This window comes from Rattus norvegicus, chromosome 16 (genome assembly GCF_036323735.1).
Source record: "Rattus norvegicus strain BN/NHsdMcwi chromosome 16, GRCr8, whole genome shotgun sequence".
Taxonomy (NCBI): domain Eukaryota; kingdom Metazoa; phylum Chordata; class Mammalia; order Rodentia; family Muridae; genus Rattus; species Rattus norvegicus.
The window spans coordinates 71,191,069-71,212,688 of NC_086034.1; the positions used below are offsets into that span (position 1 = coordinate 71,191,069).

The 21,620-nt window shown below is 40.6% G+C and overlaps 1 protein-coding gene across 19 annotated transcripts in view; it reads right to left on the reverse strand.

The window, feature by feature from the left end:
- Window positions 1-440: 440 nt before the first annotated feature.
- Window positions 441-21,620, reverse strand: part of Poteg (POTE ankyrin domain family, member G) — a 181,820-nt gene continuing 160,640 nt past the window's right edge. For 16 of the 19 annotated variants that reach the window (XM_063275599.1, XM_063275616.1, XM_063275615.1 and 13 more), the window contains 5 exons: window positions 14,684-14,895; window positions 13,173-13,392; window positions 11,040-11,152; window positions 9,620-9,715; window positions 441-727 (listed from right to left, as the gene is read on the reverse strand). In XM_063275599.1, coding sequence (XP_063131669.1) covers window positions 9,628-9,715; window positions 11,040-11,152; window positions 13,173-13,392; window positions 14,684-14,895 — 633 coding nt within the window. In that variant the 3' untranslated portion in view covers window positions 441-727; window positions 9,620-9,627. The remainder of the gene's footprint in view (window positions 728-9,619; window positions 9,716-11,039; window positions 11,153-13,172; window positions 13,393-14,683; window positions 14,896-21,620) is intronic. The other 3 variants (XM_063275612.1, XM_063275603.1, NM_001401510.1) reach the window with 2 other exon arrangements.

Below are 21,620 nucleotides of genomic sequence, written 5' to 3' on the forward strand. Positions count from 1 at the left end.
TCCTAGAGTGACAGATCCTTTTAGATCTGAGTCTTTGTCAGACACTGAGGTGAACCTACCATTCTCTACGTGTTACTGGGCGGTTATGTAAGGGTCCTAGACAATGGGTCAGGTTGATGGTAGGGCTCCGAGCTTTTCAGTAGTCACATGAAGATAGGAGGCAAAACATAGGTGAGGGATATAAGAAGCTATGTGCTGGTGGAAGGAAGGTAATAGAGAAAGTAGAGGTAGAAAGCAGCGATTATGATTTAATGGCTGCTTTTCTCCTTGAGGACATGTTGGGAAACAGTGAAAATGCTAACTCATCACGACTTTGTTAACCGAAAATAAAATGCATTATGATCACTTAGGTGATTTGAGAGTAATAAAGAGAAAAGCATAAAATGAAAACTAACAAAATGATGAAAAAAATCTTGATCTCAAATAGAACACAAAAAGAAAAGAGGAAAAGGTAATAATTTATTTTTAATTAAAAAAAATGATTAAGGGCAATGCTTCGTCATCTTTGCTGGTAGGTGGCACCTGGACCAGGAGCTGTTGCTTCAGCTGAGGCCAAATTTCCAAGACTGCAGTTAGAGAAGTTAGATGGATGTTCATTCAGTGCAGATGCTGTGGTCCCAGGAGATGTAACTAGAACATGTCAAGACTGCCACATTAAGTCCTGTATCCATGGGGGAAACATGCTGTATTTGCCCACCAAGTCATATGACAAAGTCTAGCCACATTTCTGTAAAAGAAGAAACATGGAAGAACACCTCTGAAAAGCAGATTTAAAAGAGAAACAAAAACTGTGAAGGAATTGTGTATTATTGGGTTAAGATCGTTGAGTACATTTTTTAGGAGAAATAGATGAAAATATTTTTAAAGCATCAGCATTAATGAGTCCAACTCAGGGAAGAGTTAAGGAGAACAGTAAATGAGACCAAACACACCTTGGACCTGTTAGGTCAGTGTGGTTTCTATACTCGGAGCTTTGGAAGGCTGTATGTCTATGCCCAAGCACTAGGAGGGACTCGGGTGAGGGATGCGTCCAAAAAAAAAAAAAAAAAGAAAAGAAAAAGAAAAAGAAAGAAGAGATGAACCTCAAACAGTGCATGAGTGTGTGTAATATTTGTTGTTTCTGTTGTAAAACTGTGATGAACAATATGTTGGTCTTCAGGATTTGCTTTGAGCTTGAACACTGGGTGACAGCAGGAAGTCAAAACTTTCACAGGTCTTTAGGTTTCTACTGGAAGACAGTTGATCTGAACAAGAGATTCTAGATGAGCAGGGCACTGTGTGGCAGTGTAACCAGTTAATCTCAGATACAAGCACTTGCATCTCAGAATGTTTGAGGGATGAATGATTAGAGGTGATTGAGAACTTTTGTGAGATTTGTAGAAGCAAAAATTGCTTATGGAAGATTGAACTTCTGAGAGTTCCACTTCAAACTTGCAGCAAGTGAATTGTGTATTGTGCACACTGGACCGAAGAAGCTAATTACATACACAAAAGGTTTGGATACGAAGCCTCATATGGGAAGTTTTTCCGTGTGTGAGCTTAGTGCAATTCTCATGCACATGGCGGGGGGTGGGGGGGAGTGCTCATTCAGGCTGCTGAAAGACCTACATGGTACATGGTGTAAGTTACAAGGTTAATGATGACTATATATAATAGGTTGAAGGGAAGAAATTACAATAGAGATTGAGTGAGATCTAGTAGATTCTTCTACACCAAGCATGTGGCCCAAATACCACAAAGAAACTCACTGCTCTTGAAATATCTTCACTTAAACAATGAAAATCTGTGAAAAGCCCAGTACAACTGCTCAAATTCCAGACTTCACTCAAGGGTTGGCAGATGTCAATACCTCAAATTTTGGGGAGTTGAAGGGGCTATGATGTATCTGCAAGTACAGATAAAGGAAGAGCAAGCCTGTGAGAAGTTTCCTTAAAAGCGGCTCTGAAAATAGCCTGCTAATATAACTTTCACAGGATCAGAAATTACTATGTAACCAGCCAAGGAAGGGAAGCAATCAAGAGTCATATCCATCTGTTGTCCCTATGAACCACAACAATGAGATAACTTTAAAGGAAAAATAGCGACACTCGTTGTTGATGACTAGCAGTTCTCTAAATGAACTTAAGGTATGTCCAAAAGGAGGTCAACCATGCCTGGTAATAGCAAGCTAGCCAATTATCCAGGGCTAATGAGATCATGGATCTTAGGAAAGAGCCTACTACTACCATGTTTCTAGATTAAAATAATTCTTAACTTCATTCTAAAATGTATCTTTATACCAAAGATTACACGTAGCTCTCACCTCTTAACAAAGAGACTTCTCTTTGCAGCAAATGGACACCAAACAGAAAAACACAATATGCCATAAGGCAGAAATTAATAGGTCATGTGGAGCCCAGCCCTAGTACATACACCTATAAAACAACTCCTTGTACCCAAGGCTCAGAGAACACTATGGAAGGAAGGACAGAAAGACTGAAAAACCCAGATGACCAGGAATTCTGCTGTGAAATAGTTTCTCCATTTTTAGGAAGAAAATGAAGCCTTACATAGAATGATTCCAACTGAACAAAGACTTCTGAAGTTTTCCAGAAGAGCAACAAATTTTGACCATGTCTAGATAACTACCAAGAGAGGGAAAAAATCTCTAGAATGTATTTCATACTTCATTGTGGGAGAGCTGGAAGAAATGTGCTAGGTAGCATTCAAAACACAATCCTTCATCATCAGTCCATAGCACTCCCCTTCTGCATCTCCATGGAAGACTTACGTTTATGCTAGTTTCTGTAGCCGTGAAGATTCTAAATGTCTAGTTCTCACTTGCCTCCCAAGTAGAAAATAATTTAAAAGCACTTTGCTGAGGGTCATATAATTAAAATCATAATAACTGAAGTAGGGGATGTGAACATATCAGAAACATACTATATATCTGAGTCTAACCTCCTCCCCGAAGGCAGGGAAGGCTTGTTGGATGTCTTAGTTTTGTTTCCTATCTCTATGATAAAACATTCTGACACAAAGCAGGAACTTGAGCAGATACTCATATTACAGCCTGTCAAGAGCCAACACATATGTGCTGGTTCATGGCCCCACTCTACAATTACATAGTCCAGGACCTCTAAGTCTAGAGAATGGTGATTGCAACAATCGCAGGCCTTTCCACATTTGTTATTGTAATTATAACAATAAGTTAATACACATTATAAGCATAATACACGTTCCTTGGCCCTTGTGAATATTATACACATTGTCAAAGGCCCTTCTCCTCAACTTTGTCAAATTTACAATAAGCACTAACAAGCATAATATGCCAGCAGCGGAGGGACCTGTGCAAGTACACTGAAGCCACCAACTTGTTAACAAAGTTGTAGCCAACAAAAATGTCATGAAGGCTTCATCTCCAGAGAATAATGTGAACAGTTATGAAACAGATAAAAGCAAGAAAGAGAATATTTCCCCAGTTTTATCCAAAGCAAGAGAGGCACAATGTAACAATTCCTTTACAACTATTGTTAAAGCCTAGATAACTCTTTACCTATCTAGCCTGACATTTTGTGCTATTACCAATATTAAAAAGAAACTTTCTCATATGCTGTTATTGCTGTTACAAACTTTTTCATGCCCAAGGTAATTGCAGACTCCGTTATGTTCTGTGCTCTTAGAAACCAATTACGATAGAAGTTCATTAGAACAGCTTTGTTTAGCTACAATAAGCTTGAACCTAAACCAACCACCCAATGAGCACACAGAACCTTACCTGTGTAGCAGCTTTTATGGTTTTTGCTTTTATTAGCTACCCCTGTGAGGAACCCCAACATAAGAGAGACACCTGCACCTATTTAGAATAAGATTTCCATTTTGAGTAGGGGTTTAGTTCTCAAGACCTCCCTGGGAACTGTCATCCTACTTGGCAGAAAGAGACATATATGTGGGTAACTGAAATCTGGATTGTCAAGTTAAGACATGAATGTCAGGCAAGACAAGCTCCCCTGCCACAGTTGAATACCTCAACCAATGAAAGCAGAATAAATGTACAATAAAGATATGCTCCTAAGGAAGTCCCCTATCCCTAAATCCTGACTGTTGAACTAACTTGGCACAGATGTTCATGGATTTAGGTTTATAAACTTTATAGGATCCTAGCTGGGTGTTGCAGTCAGCTTCTGTGTCTGGTCTTTGGCACTGATCAATCAGTCCTGAGATGAATGCTCAATAAACTATCCCTGTCTGACTGAGCTCAGTGTTCATGTGGTTCGGGAGATGACTCATGGACCCAGATACTATTATCTCCCATAAAACATAATACAGTCTGCAGAACACACAATGTACAGAAGGTTTGTAGACAGAAAGCCCTTCTGACCTCTGCTAATCAAAAAATACTTGAAAATTCAGATCAGGTCTACATTTTAGGTTGCTCCCTTTAACCACTGCTTGTCAGTTAAGAGATGGCTGCCATGTCACCTTTGGCACCATTCCTGAGTTTGACACCATAAGGATGAACCAATTTTCAGACTACAAAAAGGACAAAGGACAGAGGACAAAGTCAATGAAGAAAACAAATGTAGCTAGGGTCACTAACCCTTCAGTGTTTGAAAGGGGCTGTTGTAGAATATTTGATCACACTGTCACCCCTGAGATTGTGTTATTTACTGGGGGGGAAAAACTTTTTAGTCACAGTGTAGAAAAAAACAGAGTAGGAGGGAGTCAGGAGGATGAATAGAGAAAAGCACAGTAGAAGGGAGGGGCATTCAGTTGGAAGAAAGGTTGTGTGTGTGTGTGTGTGTGTGTGTGTGTGTGTGTGTGTGTGTGTGTGTGTGTGTGATGTGAGAGGGGCTCATTGCTTCTGGAAGGTCAGCTGAGGAGGAAGGTCAGCTGGGTGCTTTCCCTGCCTCTCTGAGCTAGCGGGCTTTCATCCCAGCATCTGGTTCCTGAGTCTTCATTGGTAAAATTGAACAATTGAGATTATATTTTTAAAGGCAATAAAAGATTTATGTTGAATAGGAAATAAGAAATAATACTAAGGAGGCTGGCAAATAATCACTGAGACTGATTTACTAATGACAAGGCGAATGAGATACAACAGCAGACGAGAAGGAAGGTGGTATGGTCATTGAGGAGTGAACTAAATTCCCCATCTACAGCAAATTTTTATACCCATGTGTGTCTCTAGAATGTCCCCTCACCTTAGGACATAAGGAAGAACATGAAACAAGGAGACATATGACTGAAAGTATAGTCATCAAGAAAAACTGGACACACATACCTGGTTTTACAATGAAAAGTCATGTGTTCTATCTAATACAACTAGCTAACTGTCCGTGAGTGAGCCGGCTCTGTGTGTGAGCCTATTCGATCACACCAGTGTGGTTTCGATTTTCTTTATTTAGTGAAACAACAAAGAAATCAAGGTGGAATCATTTTGAGTGCTGTCATAGTAAACTAAAGTATCTTTCCTGTATAAAAAATCAAATGCAATTTATTCTCCCTTCCTTCAAACTGGTTTATAGAGAAACTAAATCACAATTGTTTTTCACTTAGATGCTTCACCAATACAAACTTGTCTTGGAATCTTGACTCCCTATACAACTTTGACAATTTGTCTCCATCAATTGTTTGAGTGCTGTCTAATTTGTAAATAGTGTACCCCATCCCCCCACCCCTGCAAAAACCTATTCTTTACTTCATGATTCCTATGTTGAGTAATAAATTCCAGAAATTTGCATTTCAATTTACATAAGACAAAGGAGATGAAACTTTGACTGAGGTATGTCCTGTGAGTAGGCTAGCCCCAGTGTTAGACACAAGAATCAGATGTCAAGTCAAAATGAAATCTAACTGTGAACTCTGTAAGCTGGTTTATTGTTAAGGAGAAAAGCTGACAGATCAGATTTTAATCTGCACTGTTCTGGTTAAGAAAAACCTACCAGTGATTCTATGAATCATGATGAGTTTGAAGGTCACAGTGAAGCAAATCACAGACTTATCAGATCCTGTGTCAAAGAACAGATGGGAACTTAAGCGAAGAACGAAGTGACATATGACAGCACAGATTCAAAAGAACTAGACTCTGCCTAGACTGTGCCTTAATTTTTATTCTGTCTTAGAAACAGACACACCAATACTTCTATTAGAGCTGAGACTCAACCCTCTCCTACATTTGCTGTGAGCTGACTTTCTACAAGTGTCCCACACACCCACCCTCCAAATATGAAAGGTAATGTGGAGACTGTGGAAACTGCCTTCGAAAAAATTAATCAAATAGAGAGGTTATAATGACTCCTCTCCTTCCTTTAATGTGACAAGTTATTCCGACTCAATCATGGACTGGTCTGGAAATCAATCCAATACTGGAAAAAGGGAAATGGCAGTCTTCATTTGGAAGGCTGTTTCTGGATACTTTCAGAGACATATCTGAAATGACAACCACCTTGTATAAAGTTACATTTGCAGTAGATAAAATTAATACAGGATCTGGATTTTGAACAAGTGTTAGCCCATGTGTCAAGGCTCCTAATCTTTTATTAATTGGTCATGTTCAAATTACCTTTGCGTCCTCTACAATGTGTCATGTAAGTTATGTTGATTGTACACTTTCTAGTTGTGTTAATGTATTGAAATCTGGCATGTGCATTATGGCAGTCTATCAACCAGTTTTTGTTTTATTGCCTGTGAGTATTACAGAACCTTGGTATTCTGAAAAAGACTTGCAGATACTAGAAGTGAGTCAGGCTTTAAGCAGAAGCAAGAGGGCAGTGGGCTTGATTATTGCTGGTATGGCAGCTCTAATTACATCAACAGTTAGCCCACTGCTTCTACAACTGCTGTGACACAAGAAGTTAAGACAGTTCCTTTTGTTAGTCATTTAGAAAAAAAGTCACAAATGCTCTGAGTATTCAAGAAAATTTATATGTGCATTTGGAACAACGGATTGAAATTCTTTATGACACAATTCAAATTATTGGAGAGGAGGTTCAAAGTTTAAGAGTAAGAAGCTATCTTGAGTGTTAAGCAATGTACCAGTGGGTTTGTGTCACTTGTAAAATTTACAATGACAGTCACTATAATTGGAAAAAAATTCAAAGACACTTACAGAGTATGTGGCATGGTTCTAACACCTCTCTGCATGTTTTAACTTTGCACACCAAGATTAGAAATTTAAAGAATGCTGTTCCACTGAGTTTTGATGCCATAGATATTGCTGATAAAATTATTCATGGCTTAAAGTCAGTATTCCCACCTTGGTCATTCCTCAAGAATGGCTTATATAGCTTGATCATGTTATCTTGTCCTGGGACTACTTCTATTCCTGCCCACTGTGATAACTTGCCTTTAACAACATCAATATGTTGGCTGCCAGAATACAAGGCTTGAAACTAAAAATGGAGCCCCAGAGAGAGTTATTAATTTAACAGGCTGTTAATCAATGATGGGTAAGTGTCTATAGTGTGCCTTACCAACCTAAGACAAGTTGCTTTTGAAAATGAATATTCCACGACAGGTAAGGAAGACGTTTTTGTCAGAACGACCTAAGACAGATTCAGAGTTGTTTATGAAATAAAAAAAGGGGGAAATGTGGAGAGCTTTCGGTGCCACTTATAGAAATTCTGGCAAGTACTTGTCACTGGGCTCTGAGGAGGAAGCAGAATCAAATAAGAATGTTCACATTTGGGCTGATGCAAGGATCAAGGCAAATAAATCCAAGGAATGGGTGACTTCCCTTTTGTCTTGGTAATCCTGGGAAGTCCCCAGAACCAGGGACTCCAGGGACTTTGTTTATTCCTTTGTTTGATTACTGTATGATCTTTTTGTTCTTTGCCCTGCTTGATCACTTTGTCTTTGATCTGAGAACTGACAATATTCTTTGAATATACCTAGATTGATATAAAAGCAGACTGAAAAAAAAAAAAAAGCACCCTACTTTAGCCTCAGCACTGGCTGGAGTCGTGTTTAAAAAAAGAAATCACATTTACAAAGACTTTCTTCCCCAATAAGGCTCTGTCCTGAAGTTCAGGGTGGCATGAAGCTTGGAAAGGTGGCACTGTTCATACAGGTACGTTATGCTTTCTGAGATTAACTTCCTGGCCTTTAAAAATAAGAATTAAATGTAATACACAGGAAAGGGGGTTAGTCAATAATTTTGGCTATCGATTGTAGCAAGAACATGGTCATAACAGAATTTGTTCAACAAAAAAAACTATCATCTATTTAGGGTGAGGTTTCACATCTTTTGTTATTATTCAAGTGTCTAATAAACATCTTTGGCAAGTTCTGAAAAAATATTATTTTACTATAAAAATGGCACTGAGAGAACTAAAAGGTCATATACAAAGGAAAAAAAGTGGCCTCTCGGGGTTGGGGATTTAGCTCAGTGGTAGAGCGCTTGCCTAGCAAGCGCAAGGCCCTGGGTTCGGTCCCCAGCTCCGAAAAAAAGAAAAAGAAAAAAGAAAAAAAAAGAAAAAGAAAAGAAAAAAGTGGCCTCTCTACAAATACTATATGAAAAGAAAATGATGTGTAACCTTGGGCTAGGAAGAAAAGCACTTGCTTTGTATGATGGAAAATCTTGGTTGTCAAATTGACTACATCTGAAACCGAACAAAAGCCAGGCAGCCGGACACAATTTGTGGAGGATTTTCTTGGTTGGATCACTTGAGGTAGGAAGACCCACCCAAAATCTGGGCCATGGTTTTGGACCGCAGCCTATAGAAAAGGACATGGACAACTTCACCCATCAGTATTTGTCCAGGAGAAAGGGAAACGTGCAGACACGCCCACAAGCATGTAAATGTACTCCGGGGCAGAACGCCTGATGCAGGGAATAAACACAGTACATGGCGGGCTTCCGTACAGAGCCGCAGTCGGCGGTTGAAACGCTCAAGTGCTGAAGCCACTGCCATGGGAAGGGACCTTGAAAGAAGCCAGTCAGACAAGAGACCTGACCCAAGAGACCTGACCGCGTAATGTAAGAGTCCGTTCCTTTGAAATGTCCAGGATAGGTAAGTCTACAGAGAAAAAGTGTAATTTCCCAAGGCTGGGTAAGAAAGGGGGTATGAGATGGCTACCAAGTAGGAAGCTTCTGTTTAGAGAGACAGCAATGTTCTAAAGCTGAATTCAAAGGGTGTTCATTGTAGCTCAAAAAATCTATTATAAAATACTGACTTTAGAGCTGGGTGGTGGTGGCATATGCCTTTAATCCCAGCACTCGGGAAGCAGAAGCAGACAGATCTCTGAGTCTGAGGCCAGCCTCATCTACAGAGTGAGCCCCAGGCCAGCCGGGGCTACACAGACAAACCATTTCTCGAGGAAAAAAATACAGACTTTATTTTCGTGTCTTGGGGTCCTGTCCCTCAGTAAAGTTTCAGGACATAAGGAGGTCAACAGCAGACAATCTTAATAGAAAAGATAAGTTTTGCCCATACACTCATTCCTCAATGGTTTTACAATAATCATTTCATTGCTCAAAGTACTGAGAGAATTGCATTTTCTCAGAAAGAAAGAAAAGAAAGAAAGAAAAGAAAGAGGGGGAGAGGAAGAGAGGAATGAAGAAACAAACGAAGAAAAAATGAACAAATGAATGAAAAAGCAAACAAATGTATGAATGAACTTTGGTATGTAAACTTACTTAGTGTCTCAAAACTTCCCAGTTCTTGAATGCCCATGAGAAGTACATTCTCCAATTTCATGCCCAGTTTTTGTCATTTTCAAAATTTTCTTAATTCTGCAAGAATGTAAAAAATAACATATTCCAACATCAAACACTTCTTGTTTAAGCATGTTATAATCATATGAAATAAATGTATCTATAAATTATGATCTAATTTTAATCCAACTTTTCTTTAAAGCATTTTATATAATTATCTTAGGAAAAGATATGAAGACAAGTAATATATGCAGAATATAATTGACTTTATAACTATTTACAGGGCTTAAAAATACTACTGTCCGTTTCCATATATGTATACAAAACATCGGCTTAGTATTATCTTAAACAGATAAAAAGTATACTTTTTTAAAAAGTATTCATTTATTACTCTGTTACTCTGTGTGTGTGTGTGTGTGTGTGTGTGTGTGTGTGTGTGTGTGTGTGTGTGTTTGTGTGAAATTGAATAGCATAGCATATGTATCCCTTGGGGACATGGGGGACACCCATGACAAAAGAGTTTACCACATGGTGTATTTTATAACAAAAAGGAAATATGAACTGTTTCCAGATAATTATATAACTAAAGGTGATCAGAAAGGTTTTATATATTAAACTTTTTAGTGTTGGGTGAAATTGCATATGAGAAGAAAGATAAAAATTATTGTGAGAAATAAAACATCGTTGTCAAGAAATTAGAGAGGGGTGACATCACACACCAAAGATGGTACTGTGCTAATTTACAAAAGGTTGGAGAATATTGTGTTTCAAAATATTTTCACATTCTACAAGCATCCAGGTGAACCATCAGTGCGATGGTTCAAATATGAGATTGGCACATTTTGGAAGCTGGGGAAGGAGAACCATGGGAGAAGATCATGGGCTACATAATGAGATTCTGCTCAGCAAGGAAAGTAAAGAAGGTCAGGCTGTGTGTCGGTCTGAAAAGCATCTTAAGATGCAGTTATTTTGCTGTTGTTCCAACCTCATATTCGTGTGCATGTGCGCGTGTGTGTGTGTGTGTGCATGTGTGTGTGTGCATGTGTGCATGTGTGTGCATGTGTGTGTGCATGTGTGCATGTGTGTGTGCATGTGTGTGTGCATGTGTGCATGTGTGCATGTGTGTGTGCATGTGTGTGTGCATGTGTGCATGTGTGCATGTGTGTGTGTGCACGCATGCACTTCTCTCCTTTTTACCATGTAGGTCTCAGGATCTAACTCAGCTTCTCGTGGTTGGCAGTGCACCCCTCTACCCCTCTATACACATGGAGCCATCTTGCAGGCCCAACTACCACTCTTTTAAATTTGTAGTTAGGTTTTATTAAATATATCGCTAATATTATAACTAATATGCATTCATATTGAATTCATATTGGCAACACTTGAAGCACTAAGATCTTACCCAATGATCTCCTTCTCCATTTCATTGTTTTTCTTCTTATGGTGATACAACTTATACTCTAAAGACTGTTTTAATTTTGTAAGTTCTTTGACTGATTTTTCCTCATCTTCCTTCTTTGAGAAAGCATAGAAAACAGCTTTAAAATCTGGAGACTCTTCTTTCTTGAAACCATCATCTCATTAGTTCATTATCAGTGTGCTAGGAAACATCTAATAAACATGATAATCTCAACCAGAGGAAGATGCAAACTGATTGTTCTGCTTAGTTACCTGCTGGGTTATTTTTCAAGTGTATTTATTTCTGTGTATGGTTGTTTTGCCTGCACATGTATCTGGGCACCACATGTGTGCGGTTCCCACAAAGACCAGAAAAGGGTATCAGATCCACAGAGACTGTATTTAAAGACGCTTGTGTGCCACCATGTGGGTGCTGGGAATCGAACCTGAGCCCTTCAGAGAAGCAGCCAGTGGTCTTAACTACTGAGCCATCTCTCTAGCCACCTACTTAATCAGTTTCACTAAAACTTTATTATAAAGAACTTTCGAGTAAATACAGAGTGAAATTAGTCAGTCCCAAAATCTACTATTCATCTCAGTTAATACAGTTAAAACAGCCATTCTACAACTGTGGACCTTCACATGGGACTTTACACTTTTACAATCAAATAAAATTGTTATGCACGTATCCACATCCTTTAGAGCATGTGTTGCCTTTGCAAAGGGCCCAGTCTCAATGCTCTGCCGCCCACAAGCTAGTTCTCAGCTGTGCCTAATTCCTGTTCCAGGGAACACACCTTCTTCTGGCCTCCAAGGCTCTCGGGCATGCATGGTGCGGTACTTATACATACATATAGGAACGCACCCATACATGCAAAATGATTTTTTAATTTACATAAGCATTTAAAATATGCTACCTAGCTAATGAGATAATTCAAAATCAGCTACCTAAGTTCTTATAGTTTGTATAGTTAGGCAATTATTGCATTTGTTTCCTTTTAAGGTGTTTAACTGCAATGTTGTCTACAGAGTCTGAAATTTGTTGTCTGAAGAACATAAAATACGTGAGGTATCATTAGACATGAGCTTGAATGCCTTTCTTGCACATTAAGATCATGCTAAAAACCCCATCAAAGCTGTAAGCCAGTGGGCATCAGCTGAAACTCTGTTTTAATAAAAATGATGTCCAATAAAAGCTACCCAGAGTACATGTATATTTCGTTGATGTGGGTATTGTTATTTTTCATGGGTCAGACAGATATAGTTGAACTTTGCATTTACCCATTCTGCCTTGCAGAAGCCATTCTTAGATTCTCAGGAGAAGACCATTGGGATGAACACAACCATAGTGTTGGTGAATGAGGTAGTGGTGGGGCAGTGTCCAGTTTTGCATAACAACTTGGACACAGAGACTATGGGTAGTTTTTTAATGATAGCTGCTTTTATTCAAAGGCTATTTGTATCATTGTCATCTTTGTCACCGGTCATTCAAATGAGGGTGAAAGACAGAGGCCTGGGTGACCTCCACGTTTAAAATGCAAGCACGTTCTTATTTGTACTATTTATAATTATTTGAATACTAACAAGAACTGTGGTGCCATAAATATATTTTTTAAATATCGATACAAACATGCTTTAGGTTAGATCACAATTAAGGATATCTTCCCGTTTAATAAGATGGGAAAGTCTACTTCTAAGAGTTGATTTTGATTTTGTTTCATTTAGTCCATGCATTAAAAGAATTAATTCAAAGTTACTTTAAATTATCAACACCCATGGTGGTGAAGTGTTGGGTGCTCCTAATTCACTTGTGGTAAATGCCCAGATCTGGGAATCCGCAGGGGAAACACACAACTGCTGTAACCATCCAGAAGCTTCCTTGAATGCCTCAGTCTACCCACGTTCACGTCCACTTTGAAACTAGGCAGGACGCTCTCTTCAACATGTAAAACCTCAATGATCAGTTGCAGCTATGTAATCTAATGGGAAAAGACAGACTCTTGACACTATTTTTAAAAAAATGAACATTTTGTCTTCTATCATAGTCAACCTATATTGCACCACTTTGGTGGTACCCAAAATTAAAAACAAGGATTCCATCACAAATCAGGAAACAGGAAATGACAATACAACAAACCTTCCGAGGGTAGCTTTGTGAGCAGTAGTTAGAAGACCTTGGGTTTCTTGGGAGAACCACAGCGTCACTTGGGAAGACACATCGGTGAGGGCAAGTGCATGCCACACGAGGGCTTTTGAGAGCAAACCTTGTTTCTGATGTGTTCAGAGGAGATGTGCCCTGCTCCACTGTGATGTGAACTTTTGTGCGGGATTCCTCTAGCCTCCTATTCCTGTGGAGACTGAAAGGGCATAAGCTCTAAGTATCCCATCTGTCAATAAATGTCTTCTTGATCTTAAAGGCACTGTAAGAATACACGGAATTTCCCCCATTAAACGGAGTCTTAATACTAAAAAAGCATGCTAAGAGGATACCCAGTGTGCACATAATTATAGGTTTCAAGTCATTCCAAAGGATTACATGCGTTTCTAAGCAAATATTGAGGTAACAAGTACACCAAATAAGATTGGAAATAGAGGCAAGGGAATCGAAAACATGTATATGGCTTCACAGGTTAAAAATAAATGCTGCCCTCTGGGAGGACCCTACTTGAGAGATTATGAATATGTTAACATGTATGGTTATAATGGCAAGTTCACTAATATAGCCTTATTAAATATTATATTTTACCCCTCAGCATATACAATTAATAAAATAACATTTTTGAATACTTGTATTTAGAATAAAAGAGGTTAAAAGAAAATCCCCTCCAGGATATCTCCAAGCCTTTGGTTTCAACATTTGTAAAGAATGCAAGTAAAATTAGTAGTCACACCACAGGGACCAGTCAAGGAAAGCTAGTTTAGAAGCTGAAGACTTTGTGTGAGAAAGGTATGTAGTTAGTACCTAGGGTTCTGTCTTAGCTAGGGTTTTACTGCTGTGAACAGACACCATGACCAAGGCAAGTCTTAGCAAGAACAACATTTAATTGGGGTGGTTTACAGGTTCACAGATTCAGTCTGTCACCACCAAGGTGGGAGCAGGGCAACATCTAGGCAGGCATGATACAGGCACAGCTGAGAGTCCTACATCTCCATCTGAAGGCGGGTTAGTGGAAGACTGACTTCCAGGCAGCTAAGGTGAGGGTCTTAAGCCCACGCCCACAGTGACACACCTATTCCAACAAGGCCACGCCTCCTAATAGTGCCACTCCCTGGGCCAAGCATATACAAACCATCACTGGTTCCATTACAACCCTCCAAACGGCACCCAGACTCTTAGGGTTTAGTCAGAATTTTCCAAACAGCACCCAGGATTTCACTGCTCCTATTTCTTGGCAAGCTGACAAACAAACTGATATAACAACTATGGGAGGACGATAATGGAGAAAATCCCATCGAATCAAGCAAAGGGGATTCAGTCTGTGCCAGAACAATGCTTCGAAGGTGAGTGTTGTATCATCTAACATTTCCCAGAAGTATATTAGCTAGCTTGCTTTTGCACCCGTTAATCTCAGGACTAGTTCACTAAAGTTTCATCTTAGACAAAACCCAAGATTGCTCCGTTTTCTGCCACTGTTTTGTTTCACTTACTTGTATCGTTCATATAACAATGCATTGCTAAGCCTTAATTCTTCTATACACTGTTGCTCATAACTTTTCAGGCCACTTGTGTTTGGGTCTTGTACAGGTTTCGTTGGGGAGGGTTCAGACGCCAGACTTTTGATGCTGACTCCTATCTGATTCGCTGGGGAAATGTTGTTCTTACATAATGCCTCCGAAGTTTCTCCAACTCCTACCTGTGTCTAAAGCAGGTTGAAATGATATATTTAGACAAAGTATTCAAATATTTACCATATATTTGATAGTTTTACTTTTGAGGAAACAGCAGTTTTAAATTGTTGGAAAATATTTACCGTCAACTGGAGAGAGAACTCAACGGTTAAGAGCACTTGCTGCTCACACGAAGGACCTGAGTTTGGTCCCCGGGCTTACATGGTGATTTACAATCATACTTAACTACAGTTCCGTGAGATCCAATGCTCTCTTACGGCCTCAGTGGGTGCCAGACACACAGGTGGTATACATAAATGTATATACAGGCAAACAGTCATAAACATAACAAAATAAAGATAAGTGTTTAAAGATTTAAAAGTATTAGTATCAACCATAATAAATCTGAATCAATTATTTTTCATTCATTTTTATACATGTGTATGTGAGTATGTGTGTGTGTGTCTGTCTGTCTCTTTGTTTGTGTCTGTGTGTGTGTGTGTGTAATTGAGGATTGAAACTGTCTTCAATAAATAGAGTAAGAAAATCAGTGAGCTAAGCGATCCTCCCTGAATAGTTCTTATATAACTGCTCGTTTAACTAGACAATTAGACTACTTGTGGACCTAGTTTAAAATTACTAATAATGAGAAATCTAAGGCTAATTTGAGAGCATGAGCAACGTGCACTAGAAAAGCAAGAAGCATGGGGCTCTGAAGGCGATGCTTGCTCCCAGATTCACATCCATCAAAGAGATTAGGGGGGGGGTATATATTGTTACATTGTGGCCAGAAACAAAACTGATATGAGAAAGGAGGGATGCAAAAGACTGCCAAAGACAAAAGAGCCAGGATGGGCTGTATGGAATTATGAAGAATTTCCACATTCCAAATTACTAAATAATGCTAAAATCAACACCTTCTGAGGTGAGGCCAAAAAAAGGGTACCACTGAGAACACAAGGTCCAAAGATGAAGCCAAGATTACAAACGTAAAGCCATTTGTTATGTCTTCATAAAACCTCACATTTCCTGATTGGTTTAAGGTTACTGTTGTAAAAGTATGATTTGAATACAGCTTCCCTGACAGCCCAGGATGAGTTGCTTATCCAAAATGATTTGTCGGGTGGAGAAATGGCCTCGTCCTAGAGAGTGCATTCGGCTCCTGCAGGAGTGCTGCGTTTAGTTCCTGGCACCCACACTGCATGGCTCACAATCACCAGTAACTTAAGCTCTGTGGGATCTGGCACCCTCTGCTGGACTCCAAAGGCCATAGACCCATGTGAACCCACTCACACGAGAGATTTATAAAGGTGCCTCTTCGCATGACACAGATCCAAATAAAATCCACAGGAGACTCAAAGTTCTAAAAAGAAATGTAACCAAAGCACCACGTATTAGCTTTCACTAACGAGACACAGAGAGGAAGCTCAAGGAGCTGCAAACACAGTCTGTTTCTCAGGAAGGGAAGAACCACCACACCACAGAGCTGGAGCAGGACTCCAATGCCTGGGAACCGTCTCAGAATGCTTCAAGTGCGCATGAGTGCTCCCTCGAGACCACCCATTTCCCATCCCGCTGTGGGGTTACTAGCCCAGCAGAGTGTGGTTAAGTGGATTGGAAGTGGGTTATTCAGAGGAGTTGTATTTTCCAGACCATACTCTAGAACTACAATCCCCACTGGGACCCGGAAACGATGGCAAACGGAAAACTATTTTAAGTCACGGCCGTCTGTAGGAATTATGAAATATCAATGAAAAGGGGGTTGGCTTAAAAGGAGCCGAAAACAAGTTGCACACCGTAGGATGCAGTAAATACAGATATTACCGCATTGAAGATGAGCGCTATTATTAATGTGGTAACGTAATGGGAAACAAGACACTAGAGAAACTGAAGAAGGTTTGCAAGGCTCCAATTGCAGTTTTATACAAGCTGGAAAATGTGCCCATCAGAAGATTCCCCAAGTCAGGCAAGTTGAGAACAGAGAGTAGGGGGATTTATGCTTCCAAGATAAAGAGCTGAAAACAACCGGGAATGTTTTGTTTTGAAAGCAGTTGTTTTATCGGACTTCAATGGTGTAATTTTGAAGGCAGAAGGTAGCTTTGAGCACATCCTGAGCTTGCTCTGAATATTCTAATAAATGTCCGTTTCCCTCTCCTTTGGGATCAAACAAAGCAAGCATTTCAAAATCATTATGACCGTTTTTAATAAAACAGATGTAGTTCTCTTTTGATGGAATGAACGAGGCACGATGCTTTCTAGCCCTCCGAATTTGTTTCTATGAATACCCTCATGCTTACATTGTACAATCATTCTGGCCAACCACTGCGGATCGCCTTAAGATTTGGAAAGCTAAATTAGTAGTTTGAGTAGGATGTTTCTTAGTAAATTGCTGGGAAGGCTTGACCCCTGAAAGTTCTTCATCGGAAGTAGTCGTATCATGAATCCCGTACTAAGCGGCGGAGTATAAATACCTCTGCTCAGGTTGTGAATGCAAGCAAACCTTCACCCTTAGCATGATGACCCATACACTTTATCCTGTCTTCTTTTACAATAGTGAAATCTTCCATGAAGAACTGATTATCAACAATTTCCTTTGGTATACCGTCCCTGTGCATATATATGACCTTTCAGAAGCTCTGTTTCAAAGATCCTTTCTAGACGGATGATCAAAATGTGAATGCTTCACTCCTTCTTTAAAAGGGGAACAAGAATACCCGTGGCAGGGAAGAGAGAGGCAAAGATTAAAACAGAGACTGAAGGAACACCCATTCAGAGTCTGCCCCACATGTGGCCCATACATATATAGCCATCCAATTAGACAAGATGGATGAAGCAAAGAAGTGCAGACCGACAGGAGCCGGATGTAGATCGCTCCTGAGAGACACAGCCAGAATACAGCAAATACAGAGGTGAATGCCAGCAGCAAACCACTGAACTGAGAATAGGACCCCCGTTGAAGGAATCAGAGAAAGAACTGGAAGAGCTTGAAGGGGCTCGAGACTCCATATGTACAACAATGCCAAGCAACCAGAGCTTCCAGGGACTAAGCCCTACCCAAAGACTATACATGGACTGAACCTGGACTCTGACCTCATAGGTAGCAATGCATATCCTAGTAAGAGCACCAGTGGAAGGGGAAGCCCTGGGTCCTGCTAAGACTGAACCCCCAGTGAACTTGACTGGTGGGGGGAGGGCGGCAATGGGGGGAGGGTTGGGAGGGGAACACCCAAAAAAAATAGAAAAAATATTATTAAATAAAAAAAAAAAAACTCAGGTGACAGCAGATGCTGGCGAGGATGTGGAGAAAGAGGAACACTCCTCCATTGTTGGTGGGATTGCAGACTGGTACAACCATTCTGGAAATCAGTCTGGAGGTTCCTCAGAAAATTGGACATTGAACTGCCTGAGGATCCAGCTATACCTCTCTTGGGCATATACCCAAAAGATGCCTCAACATATAAAAGAGACACGTGCTCCACTATGTTCATTGGAGCCTTATTTATAATAGCCAGAAAATGGAAAGAACCCAGATGCCCTTCAACAGAGGAATGGATACAGAAAATGTGGTACATCTACACAATGGAATATTACTCAGCTATCAAAAATAATGAGTTTATGAAATTCGTAGGCAAATGGTTGGAACTGGAAAATATCATCCTGAGTGAGCTAACCCAATCACAGAAAGACATACATGGTATGCACTCATTGATAAGTGGCTATTAGCCCAAATGCTTGAATTACCCTAGATCCCTAGAACAAACGAAACTCAAAACGGATGATCAAAATGTGAATGCTTCACTCCTTCTTTAAATGAGGAAAAAGAATACCCTTGGCAGGGAAGGGAGAGGCAAAGATTAAAACAGAGACTGAAGGAACACCCATTCAGAGCCTGCCCCACAGGTGGCCCATACATATACAGCCACCCAATTAGACAAGATGGATGAAGCAAAGAAGTGCAGACCGACAGGAGCCGGATGTAGATCGCTCCTGAGAGACACAGCCAGAATACAGCAAATACAGAGGCGAATGCCAGCAGCAAACCACTGAACTGAGAATAGGTCCCCCGTTGAAGGAATCAGAGAAAGAACTGGAAGAGCTTGAAGGGGCTCGAGACCCCAAAAGTACAACAATGTCAAGCAACCAGAGCTTCCAGGGACTAAGCCACTACCTAAATACTATACATGGACTGACCCTGGACTCTGACCCCATAGGTAGCAATGAATATCCTAGTAAGAGCACCAGTGGAAGGGGAAGCCCTGGGTCCTGCTAAGACTGAACCCCCAGTGAACTAGACTATGGGGGGAGGGCGGCAATGGGGGGAGGGTTGGGAGGGGGACACCCATAAGGAAGGGGAGGGGGGAGGGGGATGTTTGCCCGGAAACCGGGAAAGGGAATAACACTTGAAATGTACATAAGAGATCCCGGCCCGCAGCAGCTCTCTGCTCCCAGACCCGGTGAGAGAGAGATCCAACCGCCTGGTCAGCTGGGCACTCCTGAGGCTGCAGAGCGGAAGAGACCACCAACACTGCTCACCCCTGCCCACATCCCTGGCCCAAGAGGAAACTGTATAAGGCCTCTGGGCTCCCGTGGGGGAGGGCCCAGGAGCGGCAGGACACCTGCCTGAGACACCGCCGGAACCTGAAAGAAACAGACCGGATAAACAGTTCTCTGCACCCAAATCCCGTGGGAGGGAGAGCTAAACCTTCAGAGAGGCAGACAAGCCTGGGAAACCAGAAGAGACTGCTCCCTGCACACACATCTCGGACGCCAGAGGAAAAAGCCAAAGACCATCTGGAACCCTGGTGCACTGAAGCTCCCGGAAGGGGCGGCACAGGTCTTCCTGGTTGCTGCCGCTGCAGAGAGCCCCTGGGCAGCACCCCACGAGCGAACCTGAGCCTCGGGACCACAGGTAAGACCAAATTTTCTGCTGCAAGAAAGCTGCCTGGTGAACTCAAGACACAGGCCCACAGGAACAGCTGAAGACCTGTAGAGAGGAAAAACTACATGCCCGAAAGCAGAACACACTGTCCCCATAACTGACTGAAAGAGAGGAAAACAGGTCTACAGCACTCCTGACACACAGGCTTATAGGACAGTCTAGCCACTGTCAGAAATAGCAGAACAAAATAACACTAGAGATAATCTGATGGCGAGAGGCAAGCGCAGGAACCCAAGCAACAGAAACCAAGACTACATGCCATCATCGGAGCCCAATTCTCCCACCAAAACAAACATGGAATATCCAAACACACCAGAAAAGCAAGATCTAGTTTCAAAATCATATTTGATCATGATGCTGGAGGACTTCAAGAAAGACATGAACACAATTAGGGAAACACAGGAAAACATTAATAAACAAGTAGAAGCCTACAGAGAGGAATCGCAAAAATCCCTGAAAGAATTCCAGGAAAACACAATCAAACAGTTGAAGGAATTAAAAATGGAAATAGAAGCAATCAAGAAAGAACACATGGAAACAACCCTGGATATAGAAAACCAAAAGAAGAGACAAGGAGCTGTAGATACAAGCTTCACCAACAGAATACAAGAGATGGAAGAGAGAATCTCAGGAGCAGAAGATTCCATAGAAATCATTGACTCAACTGTCAAAGATAATGTAAAGCGGAAAAAGCTACTGGTCCAAAACATACAGGAAATCCAGGACTCAATGAGAAGATCAAACCTAAGGATAATAGGTATAGAAGAGAGTGAAGACTCCCAGCTCAAAGGACCAGTAAATATCTTCAACAAAATCATAGAAGAAAACTTCCCTAACCTAAAAAAAGAGATACCCATAGACATACAAGAAGCCTACAGAACTCCAAATAGATTGGACCAGAAAAGAAACACCTCCCGTCACATAATTGTCAAAACACCAAACGCACAAAATAAAGAAAGAATATTAAAAGCAGTAAGGGAAAAAGGTCAAGTAACATATAAAGGGAGACCTATCAGAATCACACCAGACTTCTCGCCAGAAACTATGAAGGCCAGAAGATCCTGGACTGATGTCATACAGACCCTAAGAGAACACAAATGCCAGCCCAGGTTACTGTATCCTGCAAAACTCTCAATTAACATTGATGGAGAAACCAAGATATTCCATGACAAAACCAAATTTACACAAGATCTTTCTACAAATCCAGCACTACAAAGGATAATAAATGGTAAAGCCCAACATAAGGAGGCAAGCTATACCCTAGAAGAAGCAAGAAACTAATCGTCTTGGCAACAAAACAAAGAGAATGAAAGCACACAAACATAACCTCACATCCAAATATGAATATAAAGGGAAACAATAATCACTATTCCTTAATATCTCTCAATATCAATGGCCTCAACTCCCCAATAAAAAGAAATAGATTAACAAATTGGATACGCAACGAGGACCCTGCATTCTGCTGCCTACAGGAAACACACCTCAGAGACAAAGACAGACACTACCTCAGAGTGAAAGGCTGGAAAACAACTTTCCAAGCAAATGGTCAGAAGAAGCAAGCTGGAGTAGCCATTCTAATATCAAATAAAATCAATTTCCAACTAAAAGGCATCAAAAAAGATAAGGAAGGACACTTCATATTCATCAAAGGAAAAATCCACCAAGATGAACTCTCAATCCTAAATATCTATGCCCCAAATACAAGGGCACCTACATACGTAAAAGAAACCTTACTAAAGCTCAAAACACACATTGCACCTCACACAATAATAGTGGGAGATTTCAACACCCCACTCTCATCAATGGACAGATCATGGA